Source organism: Carassius auratus, chromosome 7 (genome assembly GCF_003368295.1).
Source record: "Carassius auratus strain Wakin chromosome 7, ASM336829v1, whole genome shotgun sequence".
Taxonomy (NCBI): domain Eukaryota; kingdom Metazoa; phylum Chordata; class Actinopteri; order Cypriniformes; family Cyprinidae; genus Carassius; species Carassius auratus.
The window spans coordinates 6,059,579-6,080,357 of record NC_039249.1 but is presented as its reverse complement, the minus strand read 5'-3'; the positions used below and the strand labels follow the sequence as shown (position 1 = coordinate 6,080,357).

General features: G+C 34.9%; 1 protein-coding gene across 3 annotated transcripts in view; it reads left to right on the top strand.

Moving 5' to 3' along the window:
- LOC113105668 (synaptotagmin-7) overlaps positions 1-20,779 on the top strand; it is a 120,079-nt gene that overhangs the window by 29,922 nt on the left and 69,378 nt on the right. For all 3 annotated transcript variants that reach the window (XM_026266888.1, XM_026266889.1, XM_026266891.1), the window contains exons 2-3: positions 7,403-7,506; positions 18,739-18,830. In XM_026266888.1, coding sequence (XP_026122673.1) covers positions 7,403-7,506; positions 18,739-18,830 — 196 coding nt within the window. The remainder of the gene's footprint in view (positions 1-7,402; positions 7,507-18,738; positions 18,831-20,779) is intronic.

The following is a 20,779-nucleotide window of genomic DNA, read 5'->3' as shown; positions in this document are numbered from 1 at the left end:
TAACAATTATAAAGCAATATTGACATATATTTAAAATAATAATAATAATGTAAAATCTAAAAATAAACACGTTCAAAATATTTTTACAATTAATAACAAATATGCATTTTAATAACAACTTTAAGTAATAAAGTTATTATAAGTATTATAGTCCATAATCCATTGTTTTACTGTAGTTTCAGTTTGCTAGCCAGGCTATTATCATAAGGTAAAGTTGTTCCGAGTAACCTGTCAGGACAAATAAAGGGTAAATAAATAAAATAGTCAAATATCATTCTGCTGTACACTTTGCCTTTGTCAAATATAAACAAAAACAAACAAAGAAAAACAACAAAACACATTTGGTTCCTCCATTTTTTTTTCTTCCTTTTTTTTTTTCATTTTTTCCAATATGAAAGAAAAATGCATTCAGTTGCTCCAGTTTTTTTCCCATCTCCCAATGATGAGAAACTCAGTTCCTCATATAGACACTAAGTTGATGACACCAGCAGACAGCTGGATCTTTGGGGACCGCGCGGGGCCCGAGTTAGCCTAAATAAGCCTCTTGACGGGCTGTGCAGACATGGAGGGCTGTGAATGGACTACAGCCTCTGTTGGCCCATCTGTAAGTAGGTTACTGGAGACCCAGAGCTCCCACACATTGCCGTCTCCTGCTGTTTGGGCGGTGCTTGCTTCTGACCCGCTGTCAGGGTTAGCATTTTAGACCTGGTCCTTTGCCCTGCGATTCTTCCAGATCTTTAGCAGTGGCTTTTATCCCGTTTTGTCCGTAGTCTGCACTTTGTCTTTGATCAGATCAAAGAGGCCTCAGTTCTGGCTGTAATTTAGCTGCTTTAAGGGCACTCACATCATCTGTTGATGCATGGTTTACTAAGAGCTTCCCTGTGGACCTGAAACCAGTGCACAAACTGAAAGCACTGTTCTAGAATGTACTAATGCATTTCTACCACTACCTACCTATCTATCTATCTATCTATCTATCTATCTATCTATCTATCTATCTATCTATCTATCTATCTATCTATCTATCTATCTATCTATCTATCTATCTATCTATCTATCTATCTATTATATATATATTAATAAGAATTTTCAGCATCATTACTCCAGTCTTCAGTGTCACATCAGGGCTTGCAAAATCGTTAGCCCGACGCCCCGGGGCTATTGTGTTTTCCAGTCGGGCTACCAAAATGTATCAGCACTCTGCCCGACGGGCTCTTAAATACTGATCTGCTGTGGGTCCTTAAAAACTCCTGAAGTGAGTTGTATCAAACTTAAGGCCATACAATTTTAAATACGATAAAATGGTATAAGAAATGTCTTAATAATAATTTCAAGAAGCCTTACATTTGGGGACGGAAAGACAAGAGTCGCTACATGGCTAGATTAAACTTCAAAAGGAAATTATTTCATTTTATAAATATGATTGCTGCAAGTTTCGAGTAAAAACGCATCGTGGATGTCTTTATTTGAATGTGTCTGAAGGGAACCGACTGTATTCAGAAATGTGTCGCTGGCATTTTTATTTAATTTTACCTGTAATGCAGTGTTTATGATCGCAGAGCTGCTTCGTGTACAGCCGTTACTGGGGAAACTGCAATATTTAATCGCTCTTCTTTGGAGCTGCTACAGTCCATTGGCCTTCGTCTCCTTATGCTAAAAACTGCTCTGCTACTGGCGTTAGCATTGATAAAGCATATAGGTGATCTGCAGATGCTCTCGGTGAGCCCTACCTGCCTCGAATTTGGGCTCAATGACTTCAAGTTCGTCCTGAAGCCATGGCATGTTTATGTCCCTAAAGTGCTCTAGTCTCCATTCAGAGCACAGGTGAAAGCTCTTTCATTGCTTCCCCCTTTGGAGTAGGACCAACAGCTAAATCTACTTTGCCCCGTCAGGGCATTGAGAATATACATTGAGCATTCCTCCCCATTCAGGCTGTCGTATCAGCTTTTTGGATGCTTCGGTGACCTCACCAGAGGGTCTCCGGTCACGAAGCAGAGACTTTCCAAATGGATAACTGAAACTATCAAGCTAGCATACTCTTCTTTGATCCTTCACTGCACCTTGAGAGTAAAAGCCCACTCAACAAGAGGAATTGCCTCTTCCTGGTCTTGGTCTAGTGGAGTTTCCATTGCACAAATTTGTGAGGGAAGTTCTGGCATTGGTCATTCCTTTAACAGCACGGTGGGATTTTACTGGTTTCCCAAAGCACCTTAGCAGACGCAGTACGAGTGAAGTATCATTAAGAAACGTACTCGGTTACTAACGCAACCTCGGTTCTCTTGAGATATGTGAACGAGTACTGCGTTGCTGGCTGTTCTATGTAGCTGCTTGAGTTGAAGTACCCTGAGGATCCTATGGTGAAGTTTACGCTTATATAACCTGATGCCTCGCTCATATTGGCGGGCTCCAGCAGGCTGTATCGCCATAGGCTCATTTTTAATACACTGCATGAACCAATGGCCGAGCAGTTACACTGCATTATTGAAAAAGGCTTCAGTATTCTGAGAAAAAGGAGTTTTCCCCAAAGTGTCTTAGCAGACGCAGTACTTGTTCCTTTATCTCAGAGAACCAAGGTTACGTTATTTCCTTTGAAAAAAAAGTTGTATATATATTGTGTATATTATTACCACAAACTGTTGTTGTTTTTATTGTAATTATTAGGGGTGTAACGGTACGATAAATTCACAGTTCGGTACGTACCTCGGTTTTAAAGTCACCGTTCGGTTCATTTTCGGTACAGTAAGGGAAAGAAATGCAAACATTAAACTGCAGGTTGTTTATTACTATAAAAAATTGAAAATGTAAAATTTGTTTACACTTTTTAAAAATACTTTTTAATAAAATATATATAAAATAAAACAGGATAAGAAATAAAATACTGCTGCAAAGTTCTCCACTAAATAAAATACTCTCAAACCAATATCATATAATAAAATATAATGAAAAATATAAATAAATAACTATGATTACAGTGCAGCATTACCAATCCCAGCTTGTAGGCCTGCTCATATTTAAATATATATATATATATATATATATATATATATATATATATATATATATATATTTAAATCACTTGAAATATGCAATCATGCATCTACTGTACATCATCAGCTGTTAAAGTTGGACTGAAATCTGTCAGTCAGTGCCATTATAGGCTCGTCCCGTCACACACGAGTGAAGGATCTGCTCTCGTGGCTTTGCTGTGGATCTGACCCACAAATAATCTTGTCAGTTATTTGGCCCAACCTTGTCAGAATCCTTGCTGCCGCTGCTTGAGAAATGTCCGAAGAGAAACGACATGGCCCCATTTGTCACACGTGCCATGGCCCAAAATGCGCCGGGCCACAGGGATGTTATTATTTGGGCCAGTGTCTCATAACAGACTTTATCAAGAGGATTTTCTCAACATTATTTACAGGTGATCATTGAGTTCCACTAAGCCACTAATTTGCTTATAAATTGGCTTATATATGTAGTGTCATATTGTTCGATTCACAGATCAGAGATCAGGGATGTGCGGCTTTCAGAATTTATTTGTGCATGAGTTTTAATTTCCAGTTAAGTTTATACAATTGAATTTATATGTAAGGAAGTAGTGAAATGAGAAGTTATTAAATTGTAAAATATTCTTAAAATATTACTACAGTATGTTTTACTGTATTTGCGATAAATAATTCAGTCTTGGTGAGCATTACAGACTATAACATTTTGAGTCAAAAAACCTTGTTGGAAAGTTTTCAAAAACAAAAATGTTGAAACTGGTTTATTTGAGTGTTTATTGACCTAGATTCCTCTTCCTGTCACTCAACTTCCTTTTTAGTGTAGCCAGTTTACTTCAAGTTCACACATGAATTATTTAAATGGGAGCCAGTTCTGAATTTTGCCCTGTCAGAGTAATCGTTCAGATTTGAGTCCATCTATTTCCAGGTCATTTTCTGATCCCTTCATCTTCTCCATATTGCTTCCTGTCTTCTCTCTCATTGTGTCTGCTTCTGAAAGGCCAGAAAGGCTAGATAAAGTTGCTAATGGTGCAGTCAGTGGGGAGCGGTTTTCAGATATCACCCCTCAGAGACACTTTTCATCTTTCACGGTACAGTGAGTGTTGCCAACAGACCAACAGAAGTGAAGACATCTTGTCTACAGGAGGAAAGATGAATTTCTGATCACTACGATCACTAGGACATAGCTGCTGTTTTTGTCAATGCCTTCTTGCAATGTCACACAGTATTATTTAAAAATAATTAGTCTTTTCACCAAAACTTTCTTTTTCATTTGTGGTGTGGTGATTTATTTCAGACAAAATGCTATGCCCAAATTTTATTTTATTTTTATTTATTTATTATTTTTTATTTTTATTGAATTATAATTCTTTAGGATTTTATTTGAGACTTGTATTACTCGTATGCTGTAATAATAATCATTTTTTAAATATTGAATTTTTTTAACCATCTTTCTTCATGTACTTCATCACTCATACACATCTGATTTTTTTTAATACTTTATATGCTTTATAATTTTTTATAAAGCTTGTTTCTTTCAGATTTTGTACTTGAGACCTTCATCACCCATGCAATATTGTATTCTATCTATTTTATTATTCTTTTTGTGTAAAACATATTTCTTTAGGATTTGCATACTATGCACACGATTTAATATTTTATTTTTATTGTTCAATGCATGTTTCTTTATAATTATCATACTCATACCATTTTTTTTTCAATAAGTAGTTTTCGAATAAAAATGACTAAAAACGATACATTTACTCACTTAAAATAGCTTAGAAGATATAACTTGTTTTAAAATAATAAATCTTGAAATAAGTTCATTTTGTCCTACCTCGATGGAAAATAGTTTTCTTGTTTTTAATGCAACTCAATAAATTATGTTAGATTTAAGCTTAAAAACAAAAAAAATATTTGCCATTGGGTCATAAGGAATAATTACACAGCTTAACTTCTCCAGTAAATGTATCTTGTTTATGTTTAGATATTTTAACTGTAAAAGCAAGAAACAAATGCTAATAAAAAAGTGTTTTTTCCAGGTCAGTCAGACGGTTTCTTCCTGTTTAGCTGGGGTATGAATCAGCCTTTATGCCATTAGTCAGACGTCTGGCTTCATAAGAGTAATATGCTGATAACATTAAATAAAAGGATAGAAAATTCCCATAACCTCAGCACACACTCTCTCTCGCACATTTATCTCCTCTTCCTCCTCTCACTGTAATTTTCCTCATTTTTATATTTCTTATAAAATCATTTATCCTGCTCCCTTCTGCCCCCTTTCTCCTTTTCTTTTTTTGCACTATATATATTATTCCCTCTTTTCTTCGCCTTCTCAGTTACTGGATTACTGTCAAATTTTCTCTCACTTTTTTGATGTAAAGTATTACCCTTCCAAACATCAAACTTTTCAACTGTGCTTCTAAACAGCAGTTTCAAAAGGAAAAAAAGAAAGCGGCGGTCGCTTGATTTCAGAGCTTTTCTATTCTCCTCACCTCCCACCTAAATCTCCTCAGCTCTGAGAGTCTGACGGACGCGCTGGGACTCAGACCTCACCCGGACTCTTATGGACTCTAATGTCATGACGGGGTCAGTCCGCTTGTATTGGACCAGACTATATTTTCTATATTTCACGTGGGTTTTAGTCAGTTTAACTGCTTTCTCTGTTCTGCCCATCTCAGTGAAGATGAATCCCTTTTCTGAGCAGCTGCCTGCGTTTTATTTCACCGCCCCCTCTCACTTCACTGCTGCACCAGAGAAATGAAATCAATTCCTGTCCTTCAAAAAACTTTCTTTGCCTAATTTAAAAATGGCAATGGGGAGTGTAGTAGAGGTCAGCTTAATCATAATGAATTAGATCTGCCCCCATGCCTAATAAACATTTGTTAGTATAGTTTAGTTTTATTTTATCATAAAGCATGTTTCTTTAGGGTTTTTATTAGAGATGTTTATCACTCACATGCATTTTTAGTTTTTATATTATGTAGTCTATTATTATTAAGCATACGTATTCAGGATTTTGTACATGAGATCTTCATCAGCATACCATTTATTTTATATTATATTGTTGATAGATAGATAGATATTATTTTTATTTTATTTATATATTTTATTTTATATTTTACATTTTTATATATATTTTTTTTACATTTTATTTTATATTTTATTATTATTATTATTATTATTATTATTTTATCCTATTTTTATTTTATTGTAAATCATGTTTTTTTCTCATCTAATTTTTAAACCCTGTTTCTTCATTATGTACTTCATTCATATACTGTTTGTGTCATCTTTTATACTTTACATTCTTTTCTTATAAAGCATGTTTTAAAAAAGGATTTAGTTTAATTTTGCATTATTATTTTATTAGAAATCTTCTTGAGACCATTTTCACAAGCAATTATTTGGCATAATTATTTCAAAATGTAATTATATTATTATAGAATTTATTCAATATTTAATATATATATATATTTTTAATATGTTTCTTTAGAATTTTTTCTGGACCTTCAGCCATGCTTTTAAATATTTTTTGTTTTTATCAAGGTTCAAAGGGATAAATTGGTATGATTTTTTAGGATACACATGGCTGAGAGAGCTGTGAGTCACTTTGTCCTTCAGATGACACAACCATTTAATCAGCATTTCGTTTAGTTACTAATTTGTGCATGAACTGTTAAATATGTGCCCTCTTTGAAATGCTAAATGACCCCTTAAGCATCGAAACTGCCTTGTGACATTTCTTAAAAAATGTAAAACATTTTACTTGCTTTTTTGGAATATAAACTTGTTCCTAGTGAACTGCTTTGCTGTCTAAAGCAGCATCCAAAGCGAGATGAATCCTCACCAGTAGGGGTGCTCCGATCACGATCGGCCGATCGTTATGCGCATCTCGTCAGTAAAGCCGCTTCTCTAATCAGCGGTTAATTCCATCAGGTGCGTGATTTGACATAGAGAAGCTGTTACTACACAGAGCCGTTGTTAATAGAGAAGATGCGCAAATCACGTTAATTTTCAGCGTTTATTGGCCCGTCTCCTCAGTTAACAACGGCTCTGTGTAGTAATAGCTGTTCTATGTGAAATCACGCACCTGATGGAATTAACCGCTGATTAGAAAACCGGCTTTACTGACGAGATGCGCATTAACGATCGGCCGATCGTGATCGGAGCACCCCTACTCACCAGTGACTGTTTTGAAACGCTCTATAGACAGCAACACAAATAGTGCCCTGCACTCTCAGTTGATTCCAATGAAGTTTGATGTTAGCATGTTGATAAGCTGTTGACATACATGTAACACAACTGGAATAACTGTGTTAAGGGAAAGTGACCAGCAGCACGCAGTCTTAATGCATCACGTTTGGCAGCTCTAATGTTAAATCCTTGTCTCTCCACAGGTTCTTTGTCTCTGAGTGTGTTCCTGGTATCGGTGGGTTTAACGGTGTGTGTCGTGTGGCTGGTGGCACTATGCGGGGTCTGTGGATGGTGCCAGCGCAAACTGGTGAGTGATGTCACTTCCTGCACAACATGGGGTTTAAAGTGTCTTAAATAGATGTGGTAATAGACATTAACATCTGTTAGTGTGTAAAGTTTCATATCCAATCAGCCATGGAAAAACTGATATGCATTTACAGTGAGGTTTTTATAGTGTTTTTAGTTTAATGGCTGCTGTCTGGTACACTCTGAAAACAAACAAGACCCAGCATTCATGATATGCACGCTCTTAAGGCTGTGCAATTGGGCAATTAGTTGAAAGGGGTGTGTTCAAAAAAATAGCAGTGTCTACCTTTGACTGTACAAACTCAAAACTATTTTGTACAAACATTTTTTTTTTCTGGGATTTAGCAATCCTGTGAATCACTAAACTAATATTTAGTTGTATGACCACAGTTTTTTAAAACTGCTTGACATCTGTGTGGCATGGAGTCAACCAACTTGTGGCACCTCTCAGCTGTTATTCCACTCCATGATTCTTTAACAACATTCCACAATTCATTCACATTTCTTGGTTTTGCTTCAGAAACAGCATTTTTGATATCACCCCACAAGTTCTCAATTGGATTAAGGTCTGGAGATTGGGCTGGCCACTCCATAACATTAATTTTGTTTGTTTGGAACCAAGACTTTGCCCGTTTACTAGTGTGTTTTGGGTCATTGTCTTGTTGAAACAACCATTTCAAGGGCATGTCCTCTTCAGCATAGGGCAACATGACCTCTTCAAGTATTTTAACATATGCAAACTGATCCATGATCCCTGGTATGCGATAAATAGGCCCAACACCATAGTAGGAGAAACATGCCCATATCATGATGCTTGCACCTCCATGCTTCACTGTCTTCACTGTGTACTGTGGCTTGAATTCAGAGTTTGGGGGTCGTCTCACAAACTGCCTGTGGCCCTTGGACCCAAAAAGAACAATTTTACTCTCATCAGTCCACAAAATGTTCCTCCATTTTTCTTTAGGCCAGTTGATGTGTTCTTTGGCAAATTGTAACCTCTTCTGCACATGCCTTTTTTTTAACAGAGGGACTTTGCGGGGGATTCTTGAAAATAGATTAGCTTCACACAGACGTCTTCTAACTGTCACAGTACTTACAGGTAACTCCAGACTGTCTTTGATCATCCTGGAGGTGATCATTGGCTGAGCCTTTGCCATTCTGGTTATTCTTCTATCCATTTTGATGGTTGTCTTCCGTTTTCTTCCACGTCTCTCTGGTTTTGCTCTCCATTTTAAGGCACTGGAGATCATTTTAGCTGAACAGCCTATCATTTTTTGCACCTCTTTATAGGTTTTCCCCTCTCTAATCAACTTTTTAATCAAAGTACGCTGTTCTTCTGAACAATGTCTTGAACGACCCATTTTCCTCAGCTTTCAAATGCATGTTCAACAAGTGTTGGCTTCATCCTTAAATAGGGGCCACCTGATTCACACCTGTTTCTTCACAAAATTGATGACCTCAGTGATTGAATGCCACACTGCTATTTTTTTGAACACACCCCTTTCAACTAATTCAAGGAATTGCCCAATTGCACAGCCTTAAGAGCGTGCATATCATGAATGCTGGGTCTCATTTGTTTTCTGAGAATCTACTGAACCTACTGGTAACTTGTTTGCCACGTAGCAATAAAAAAATATACGAAAAACCTTGATTATTCTGGTTAGTCACATTGTACTGCTATTATTTTGAACAATACTGTATGTCTTGTGGAGAACGCAATGCAACAAGCTTAATAATAAAAAAAGAGATATTTAATTAATAAAATGTTTAATTAATAACAGTTCTAATTAGATAGTATGAACTTTTTATTTGAATATAATGTACTACTACTAATGTTTTGTAAAGAAGTCTCATCAAGAATGCATTTTATTTTATTAAAAAAAAAATGAGAAAAAAACTTAATATTGTGAAATGTTATTACAATTTAAAATAAAAGTTTTCTATTTTAATATACTTTGAAATATAATTTATACTTATGATGCAAAACAGCATATATTCAAAATACAAATGTCTTGTAACAATATATAGTACTTTTCAAAAGTTTGGGGTTAGTAATTAATTATTTTGTATTTTTTTGATGGTCACTTTAACACATTTTGTTGATTTTAAGTAACGATTCACCTAATTCATGTCCAATATATAATTGTTTTATTATTATTATTATCACCAGGACTGACTGGTTTAATTACTGCTGAAAATTCACATAAAACTATTTACATTGTGTAATATATTTAAATAGGAAAGTTATTTTGCATTCTAATAATTTTTCCACAATATTTTACCGTATTTTTTAATTAAAAAAATGCAGCATTGGTGAGCATGAGAAACGTAAAATAAAAAAACAAAAAATTACAGACCCCACACTTGTACACAGTAATGTATGCATTTAAGTTTTCTCCCAACTCTATTCGCTTGTTAAGTCTGACGTCACGTAGCAGCGCTTCTGTGTCCAAAAAAGACAACAAAAGAAAAACAACAAAAGGTGCTAATATAAACTCACAATGTGATACAATACTAGCGAAAAAGTTATAATCTTAACCATTAACTCCATACTGAAGTCCCAGATAGCCAGACAATGAAAATATAAATATAAAAAATATATATACAAATTATTTGTGTTTGGGACGATGTGAGCACGGAGACTTTAGTGTATGCCGTAAGTTTGAAAGCGTTTATCTTAAATGATTAATATGAATAAACAGTGCTCATAAACGGCTGCTGGGGTAGTATTCTCAAGTGAAGCGAGTTGAGGCTTGGACCTGGAAGCAGCCCTTCTTACATCATCACTTAACAACCGAATTGGAATTCTGTTTCAGTTAGGATGCTATCTTAGAAGACAGTTACATATTTAGGCAGCTCTCTAGATTCTGGAACAGAGCCATAATGTCGCCAAGTTTGAAATTTAAACCCACTTCAGCTCTGTTGGGTGCTCAGTCATAAAACAGAAGAAAATACGGGGCATCTAATTATTTTTGTTTGCCATTTCCACAAATTGGTGCTCTGCGAAAAGCTAAAAACGTAATGGAAGGATTTAAACAGCGTATTGTTAGTAATACAGGGGGAGGGGGGACATGACGTGCCCTCGTTTGTGTTTACATCAGACCTCCATCCAGATTGCCTTTCAACAGTTGTAAATCTTATTTTCTGTCTGGATAATTAGCTGTTGAGCCTGTAGTTTTCTGTTCAGCCTCGGCATCTGCAAAACAAGATTTGCCATTCAACTCGTGTAAAGCAATTCAGCGCAAGGCGGCCGAATGAGACTGGATCGTGAGCGAGGAAGAACGTGTATCATGGAAAAAGAATAATAAGGCTAAATGATTTATATATAAACATGAAAATGTGATTACACCCACTTTCTGATTAATAGCCAGTTGATAAATAGAATCCACAAACAAAATTAATCACCTGTGCTCAGTTTAATTGAATTACACTCTTCCCGAAATAAACGGATCACCTATCATTCAAAACTAATTACCTTTAACACATTTAATGTGTCACTTGCGTTTTGCCTAGAAGAGTAGCAGAATGTTTCTCAAGCGTGCGTAATACAAATCCAGGTTTTCCACTCGTCAGCTGAGAGGAGCGATGGGTTTTGAGATGGTCAGCACAGGCCAGACGGAGCAAGTGAAAGAGAGGAGGAGTGAGAGGCAGACGGGAAGACTGCAGGGTGACTAAAAAGAGACTTCAAGCTTTAATTACACTCAGTAATGACACCCTCCACGTGCCCGGCCGGCGGGCATCTACCATCTTCATGTTATTACACTGAGGGATTACAAACTCGCTTCTCATGCTTTTCGTCACATTTTTAGTGCCATATTCGTACTTGGTATTTTTCAGTAATTGTTCCCGCTCCTCTGTTTTTATACAGTACTAGGCTGGTCTTAATTGCTGTTTGGTGACCATAAAATAAAATGGTGAAATACATTTTTGCTTCTGATCTAGACCAGGCCTGTCATGAGAGATTGGTATGCGTCAGTGATCCTGCAAAACTTTGAGCTGTTTATTAATGCAAAATTACATAGGTGACTGATTTCTAGAAGTGTGAATCTCATGAAAAAAGTTTCTTTACATACAGTGGTCGACAGTAGAAATGAATGTCTCAGGGGGAAATTTTGTCATTCTCTGAGCTGGAAATGCCTTTATTTGACATATTTGGAATAAATTGCACATTTCATTTGTCTTGCTAAGGTTAATTTCTTTGCTAGAGTTATATGTATTCTGATAACACACTTTTTGCATAAATTGACTTTTATAGCTTTCATATTTCATCTTGTCTCTTTGGTAAACAAGTTAAATGTCATGTTGTTTGTTATGCTTTTTTATAGTTTAAGAGTGTAACAATACAATCTATTAATAGCATTTGAAAAGTAGGAAAAACATGTTATGTTTCTGTTTTGAATGTGATTGTGAATTTTAGTATGGTTTATATATTGTTATAGAATTTCATATTTTTAAATTATCTTTTTGCGACATTTTTATTAGTTGTTGTCTTTTATAGTTCTATTTATTTATAGTTTCAATTTTGGTCATTTTAGTTCTTTAATTTAAGTATGTTTTATTTCATAAAATATATTTCATAATATTGTTTTTTAGTAGCCAAAAAAAACATTTCTAGTTTTGTAAACAATAATAAGAATATTATTATTATTATTATTATTATTATTATTATTATTATTATTAATAATAATAATAATAATAATAATAATAATACTATGTTATTATTAATAAAAATAAAAGTCCTGTTGAAGAAACAGGCAATTATACTTTGGTTAAAGAAACTTAGGTTTGCTTTTTTTTGCATGTAGACATTGTGCCCTATCATATACCAGGACACATTCTGTCTTTGTAAATAGCAAATCCGTCATGGCACGAGCGCAACTGGCTCTTAAAGGGAATGAAAGGTGAGACTCTGATTGATTTATTGCATGTTACACCCAGAAATATCCCATTACTCATTAAGAGAATAGGGACAACCCATTTAGACCATGCACCCGGGCGCACCAACCATTTTTCAGTCGTTAAAATAGCAAAAGTGGATTTGGACACACCCTGAGTGCACCTGCGCAGTGCGCTTTACACTTTGCGTTTAGATCGTTAAAATAAGGCCCATTATTTTCATGATAATTAAGCACGTTCACAGCAAACTCTCATTATCTTAATGCATCCAGATGTTTTGCTTTGTTTTGTGTTTTTATAATTAGCATTATTAATGGAAAAAGGGGCTTTTATTCAAATCAGAAAAATTTAAGGCATTACAAAGGTACTGTATTAATTCTACATTTTATTTATTTTTTTAAATTAAATTTATTTATTACGATAATAACTAGTTGACACATTTTTTGCATGACAATACTTAGAATTTGAGGGTAACGTACTTTATTGTGAAGTAAACATGAAAAAAAAACTATTGTTCTACAACAGAATTCCTTGATTCAAGCAAAAAGTCATTTATGAGTCAACATCAGTCATGAGTCGTCCTGATTCAAACCCCTTCACAAATGGACTTTGATTGTTGCAGAAAATAAAGATTAGTGTTGCTGATTTAATTAAAGCGTCTGTGGTCAGTCTTTTGATCGGAAGCATCAGAACAACAGATTCTTGATGAGTGAGTAAGCCGGGATGTGTTATGTAAGGCTGCACAGCGAGAGTCTCCCTGGCCTTTATGTTTCTCATACCTCATACTGCCACGCTGCAGGGCTCACTAATGATTCATATGGTTTTTTGCCCACAACGCCCCACGCTCCACGCAGACAGACTGGCTGCTTTCTCCTTCTCCTCCCAAACAGATTTGACAGAGCTGGGAGGTTTCAGGTCAAGACTACAGAGTTTCTCTCTGTCTGATCCGGTTCTGACTCTGAACAGAAGGGATCTGGAGAATGTTGAGAGATGAGAGAGCAGCATGTTGAAGTGGATGGAAATCTCTCTGAAGTTGATGTCTTGTATCTGCTGGAATTTTTTTTTCATAACAAATGCTGTACAATCATACTATCTATCTATCTATCTATCTATCTATCTATCTATCTATCTATCTATCTATCTATCTATCTGTCTGTCTGTCTGTCTGACTGTCTGACATTCAGTTGTTCTGCCTGTTTATCCTTCCATCTCTCTATCAGTGTATCCATCTATCGTTCTATATAGTTCCATCTGTAGTTCTATAGTTCTATCTGTTGTTCTTTTATTGTATATATTGTTCCATCTATCCATCCATTGTTCCATCAATCTGTATACCATTAAATCCCTATCTATCTATCTATCTATCTATCTATCTATCTATCTATCTATCTATCTATCTATCTATCTATCTATCTGTCTATCTGTCTATCTGTCTGTCTGTCTGTCTGTCTGTCTGTCTATCTGTCTGTCATGCATCTGTCTATCCATCCACGTATCATTCTATCCATCCATCTGTCTATCGTTTTGTTTAATCCATCTATTTGTCCATCCATATTCTATCATTCTGTCTGTCCAGCTATCTGTTCATCTGTCTATTCTCCTGTGTATCTGTGCATCGCTCTGTTCATATATCATATTTATGTCCTGTCCATCTTTCTTTATCTAGCTCTTTTCTTTCTGATGTGACTGTTGGAATCATTAAATCATGTAAATAAGATGAAGCAGAGGAATGCAGATGAGGTCAGTGAGGAGATCTCTCGGTTTGCTCTGAACACGTGAGGAAGAGCTGGATCTGCTGTGAGACCACCCGGGAAAGATCTCCCGTTCTGTCACAGACCGTCTCGCTCTCTCTATCAGCCCATGATGTCATATTTCCCCATGCTCATTCGCCTTTCTTTTGTGATTGTGAATTCTGTTTGAAAACCCGCTCCTAGTCTGCCTTTGCTGTTTTTCCTCTCTGTTTTTTTCTTTGCCTTTGCTTCTTTCCCCACTCCTGACAGTGTACTGAATGCCTGTCAGACATCTACACTAGCATTTCCCATCTTAAACCACTGTGTCTTTGTGAGAGGAGGTGTGAGAAGTATGATTTAATCATACTTTACTCATCATACTTTCACATTTTTTTTATTTATTTTTAAAACAGACACTGAATATCAGTTTTTTATTTTTTTGCATGTAGTAATAATCTTCAATTCAACATGAAGTAATAATGACCTTTATTTACTTTAATACATATTCTTGTACATGAAGAAAATTCAAGTTGTTTAAATATATATATATATATATATATATATATATATATATATATATATATATATATATATATATATATATATATATATATATATATATATATATAATACCATCATTTTGCAACTAAGATATATTGGATTCTAAGATTTAATTGTGGTTATACTTTATTTAGTCCAATAAGCAATAGTCAACTGTACAGCCAGCCTTGATTTATTTTACAGTCTCTCTCAGCACGCTCTTTGTTTTAACTTAGTATTAAAATAGTAAAGCTGGATGTGAAGTTGACCCGGTGTTAATGAGCAGGGTAATATATATGAGACCAGCTATTCTTCATTAATTTTAATTGTATGTTCTTCGTGTAAATTGACCTTACACTGGCAGAGCTACACACCTAGCAATTTTCAGTACTGCATCAACTTTTGTCATTTCAAAAGCCAAAGTTTCTTTAAAAGGCAAAAGTTCTGCGTTACAGTACATCTCTCATGGATGTATAACCATAGCTTTGCATAATTGTAATTTAAGGATTCGGAGTGAAAAAAAACAAAATCGAAAGGTCAGAGTACTTCTGTACATGTAGTTCTTAGTTACACGTTTAATATTTCGGTTTGAATTAACCATAAACATGTTATCATACATAATAATGTGGTGTTTCTAGAGAGACAAAATATGAAATAATATTTCATTATTAAATTAGCTCAAATATTTGTATTTAATTTGTATACTGCTTATTTTATTTTTGATGCATTTTATGGCATTTTCAATTTTTATTTTATAGATCATGGTGGAAGAGCACTTTACATTTATTTTTGTTTGTTTTTCTCTATATGAATTTTATCATATTAAAGTTCATTTCAAATGTATCTTTCATTTGATTAATTTTTATTTATGTATTAATAATTTAAATCATTAAGTAATTATAAATATCTATATCTATATATATATATATATCTATATATATATAAACAAATAATAGAAAGATGCTAACAGTTGACTGTTTTAAATAACATGAAAAAAACAGTTATAATTAGTCAAAATGAATGTTGTGTTTTGTTTTTGCTAAATCTCACTTCTGTCGTCTTCTGTAACTGTTGAATTTCTTTTACTAAATTCCTCTTCCTGTTATTCCTATTCAAATTCTATTCCACTGACTTTGGGGCGTGGCATGATTTGAAGTTCCAGCTCATGTCTCTTAATGAGCATGCTCGCGTCGCAAAATCACAGGATGTTTGTACCTGTGTATGAACACGCTTGTTTCACTCCCTCTTTTGTTCCCATTCATTACATGAGTAGACAGATCATGGCATGTTGGCAGGCGGCGTAACTTAAATGCTGGAAACTGGCAGGCTATTGCTGTGCCCGGGCCAAGACGCTGCTCTTTCTTCCTCCCGTTCAGATCATTTATCATCTCTTACACAACCGCTGGCGGCTGATGGCTTTCAGAGGACTTTGTAATGAATACTCCACCTGCAGAATCACTTTGAGATGGATTGGCCAATCAAGAGATGGTGGGGAGGAGTGCATCTTTGACAGACAGGAAATGATGTAATTAGCCTTTATGTAATTGGTTGCATCGATCAGTAGAGTTGTCTCAGTTGTCTGCCAATAGCCCGACTGTTTGCATATGGTGCGTTATGGAAGCATACGAGTGTTTTCTCAAGCTGATCTGTAGTCCTTTGGCTCGAATGTCCATTGATACAAAGCTTTTCAGTTTTAGGGCTAATTTTGCATTGAATGAGTGCACAGTATTTGGGCACATTTGCCCTAGTCTCAGTTTTTCAGACATCTTTCTGTACCTAGACAGTGTTCCTCACAGGTACAATCAACAATTTATAATTAGTTAAAATATATTTTATTTCATGGGATACGGTGGAAAGAACATTTTATTGCTCTAATTAAATTCATAAATTAATGTTCAATTAATGTATATTATATCAACCATATATACATACATTATATATTTATGTGAGTGTGTGTGTGTGTGTGTACACTCACCGACCACTTTATTAGGTACACCTGTTTAATTGCTTCGTAACACAAATTGCTAATCAGCCAATCACATGGTAGCAAATCAGTGCATTTAGGCATCTAGATGTGGTGAAGACGACTTGCTGAAGTTCAAACCGAGCATCAGAATGGGGAAGAAAGGGGATTTAAGTGACTTTGAATGTGGAATAGTTGTTGGTGTAAGATGGGCTGGTCTGATTATTTCAAAAAATTGCTGGGATTTTCACACACAACCATTGAAAACCAGGGTTTACAGAGAATGGTCCAAAAAACTAAAAAATATTCAGTGAGGGGCAGTTGTTTGGATGAAAATGCCTTGTTGATGTCAGAGGTCAGAGGAGAATGGGCAGCCTGGTTAGATATGATAGAAATGCAACAGTTACTCAAATAACCACTCATTACAACCAGGGTATGCAGAATACTATCTCTGAATGCACAACACGTCAAACTTTGAAGCAGATGGGCTGCAGCAGAAGACCACACCGGGTGCCGAGAACATGAAACTGAGGCTACAGTTCTCAGGCTCACCAACATTGGTCAATAGAAGACTGGAAAAATGTTGCCTGGTCTGATGAGTCTCGATTTCTGCTGCAACATTCAGATGATAGGGTCAGAGTTTGGAGTAAAGAACATAAAAGCATGGATCTATCCTGTCTTGTCTCAACGCTTCATGCTGCTGCTGGTGGTGTAATGGTGTGGGGGATATTTTCTTGGCACACTTTGGGCCCCTTAGTACCAACTGAGTATTGTTTAAACACCACAGCCTAACTGAGTATTGTTCTTGACGATGTCAAACCTTTATGACAACAGTGTACTCATCTTCCGATGGCTACTTCCAGCAGGATAATGCTTGTGTGTGTGTGTGTGTATATATATATATATATATATATATATATATATATATATATATATATATATATATATATATATATATATATTATTATTATTTTATTTTATTTTTTTTAATTTTTCACAAAAACAAACGTGTGTGTGTGTGTGTGTATGTATGTATGTACAGTATATGTAGTTCATTTATTTATTTTACATATATTTAGATTATTTATTATTTTTAATCATTTATTTTTCCAATCAATATCATTTTATATATTCATATTAATTTGTAAACCAGGGTTATAATTTACTAAAACGGTTAAAATGTTTTCATTACTTGGAATAAATAAACATCAACAATATTTGACATATTAGCATGACTCTATTTTATTTATTTATTTATTCAGTTTTCTTTTCCTTTAAATAATCATTTAAATATAATTTTTTTTTGGAAACCAGTTATTATTGTTAAAAAAAAAAAGTGTTACTTGAAATAAACATTAGCATTATTTGACCACTTTAGCTTAGACTCTTTTATTATTATTATTATTATTATTATTATTATTATTATTATTATTATTATTATTATTATTATTATTATTATTATTATTATTATTAAAAAAAATCCTATCTATATATTGTTCCTATCTATAGATGTCAATTATTTTAATATTAATATTTATCTGTAAACCAAAGTTATTATAGTTAGTCTTAAGTATAAATATATAATTCTTACTTGAAATAAGTGTTAACTGAAATAACATATAAGCTTTCTACATTTCTTCCCTCCTAATTTAAAAGATCATCTACTAGAGTTTCTCAAGACTGAAGAAAATGTAACATTTGTAACACATTTTAATATAGGCATCCGCTTATGCTTTTGCAGATTCCAAATGACTGTATTCCCGCCTGATTGCAGATTGAACTGCTCTTTCGAATTCTTCAAAATGCATCTTATGCCTTCCAATCCATCAAACACTCAATCAGAGCTTCTCTAGTGTGTAAACACCCCGAGGGTCTCAGACTTGTCATTAATATCAGCGTTAAACCCATCTTAGGCTGTTGATGCTGTGTATTAGCTCTATCACTGCATCTGTCTGGCTTCACTGATTAATTAAAGCGTGTGACTTGCAGCAGTTGCACAGAATTTGCTGAAATATGGCACCTGATGAATTTATATCAGGCACTTATCAGTTTCTCATCAACTTTGTGTTCTTCTTCTCTAACGTTTCTCTCTTTCTCTGTGAAGGGGATGAGGAATAAGCCAGGGGTGGAGACAGCGGGGACCCCAGACTCGGTGTCTGTTTCTGGGAGAGGACGAGGAGAAAATAAAGCCATCAAGTAGGTGCCTCCTGCAGGGCTTAACTACTGCAGTTAATGTCTCGGTACTCAAAGTTGAACCGAAAAACCCAATGCATACCACATACTGTACAGTATATACTGGATCATAGGTATGTAGATGTTATGTACATTTTCATATGTTGTTATATTTCATTCTCGTACCAGCTTTGGCATTTGTCATGGTCAATACTATACGAACAACACTTGCTTGTTGTTTGCAGATATCAGAAACCGGCTATGTTCTCATGTTTTGGCTAATGCCGTACTGCAATAATTTCATATTTTCAGTGTGCCCTTTCTATGCTGTGTGCAGTATGCAAATTTTCATTGCAGACTCATGATACGGATACAATATAGAAAGGCATTTGAATTGAGTGAGTTTTCAAAGTGATGAATGAAACTGAAATTATTTGGATTTTCTATTTAAAATCAAGCCCTTTTTAGTATATATATTTTTGTCAATTATTCAATATAGTATGATTATTAACAACAATGTAGTAATACTACCATAAACGTTTCTTTTTGTACTTTTTGAAGTTCTTAATCTGTAATTATATACAGCTGTGTAGTAAATTTGTACAGAACAAGTACAGTGGATTATTGGGATTATTGTTTTTAAAAATGAAAACAATAAAATAAATAAATAAAGATAGATAGATTATTTTATTTCAATTAATTAAAAATTTATTTCAGCTAGTTGCCAATGCATCGATTCTCATTTTCTTTTAGCTTGACTTTGAGTACACTAAAATAAAACAGAAATAAAATAAGAACAAAATAGACATATTAAAAAAATTAAAATTAAAATGAGATCAGAATATATATATATATATATATATATATATATATATATATATATATATACATATATATATATATATATATATATATATATATATATATATATGTATATATATATATATATGTATATGTATATATATATATATGTATATGTATATGTATATATATATATGTATATGTATATGTATATGTATATATATATATATATATATATATATATATATACACACACACACACACACACACACACACACACACACACACACACACACACACACACACACACACACACACACACACACACACACGGGAAGTCGTGGCCTAATGGTTAGAGGGTTGGACTCCCAATCGAAGGGTTGTGAGTTCTAGTCTCGGGCCGGACGGGGTGGGGGTAGTGCATGAACAGCTCTCTCTCCACCTTCAATACCATGACTTAGGTGCCCTTGAGCAAGGCATCGAACCCCCAACTGCTCCCCGGGCGCCGCAGCATAAATGGCTGCCCACTGCTCCGGGTGTGTGCTCACAGTGTGTGTGTGTGTGTTCACTGCTCTGTGTGTGTGCATTTCGGATGGGTTAAATGCAGAGCACAAATTCTGAGTATGGGTCACCATACTTGGCTGAATGTCACTTCACATTCACATTCACATTCACATTCTCACATTCACATACATACATATATATATATATATATATATATTAGGGGCGTAACGGTTCACAAAATTCACGGTTCGGTTTGATACGATACACTGATGTCACGGTTCGGTTCGGTACGTTTTAGATAAAGCAAAATGTAAAAACATCTAAACTTTTCAGAATGCCGCAAGCGCACCGCGGGTCACTTCTGCCCGAGCGCTTTGGAAAGGAGGAGAAAGACGCGCCTAGCGTTTTCCACGCTTTTTTAGGCGCGATATGTGAACGGCCCCTAAGGCGCTCGCTCACTCAGCACGCGCTGAAGGCTCGTTGCAAAATGTCTAATGCATTTAACAGACCACAAATAGAAGATCATCCAATAACCAACAGGTCTGGTGTTTGGGTGCACTTTGGATTCCCTGTAAGCTATAATGGTGATGATAGAATGAATGATAAAAAGTAAGGCCTCATATCCGCGGCTATAATGTAAATGTAATGTAAATGTAGCCTACCAATCG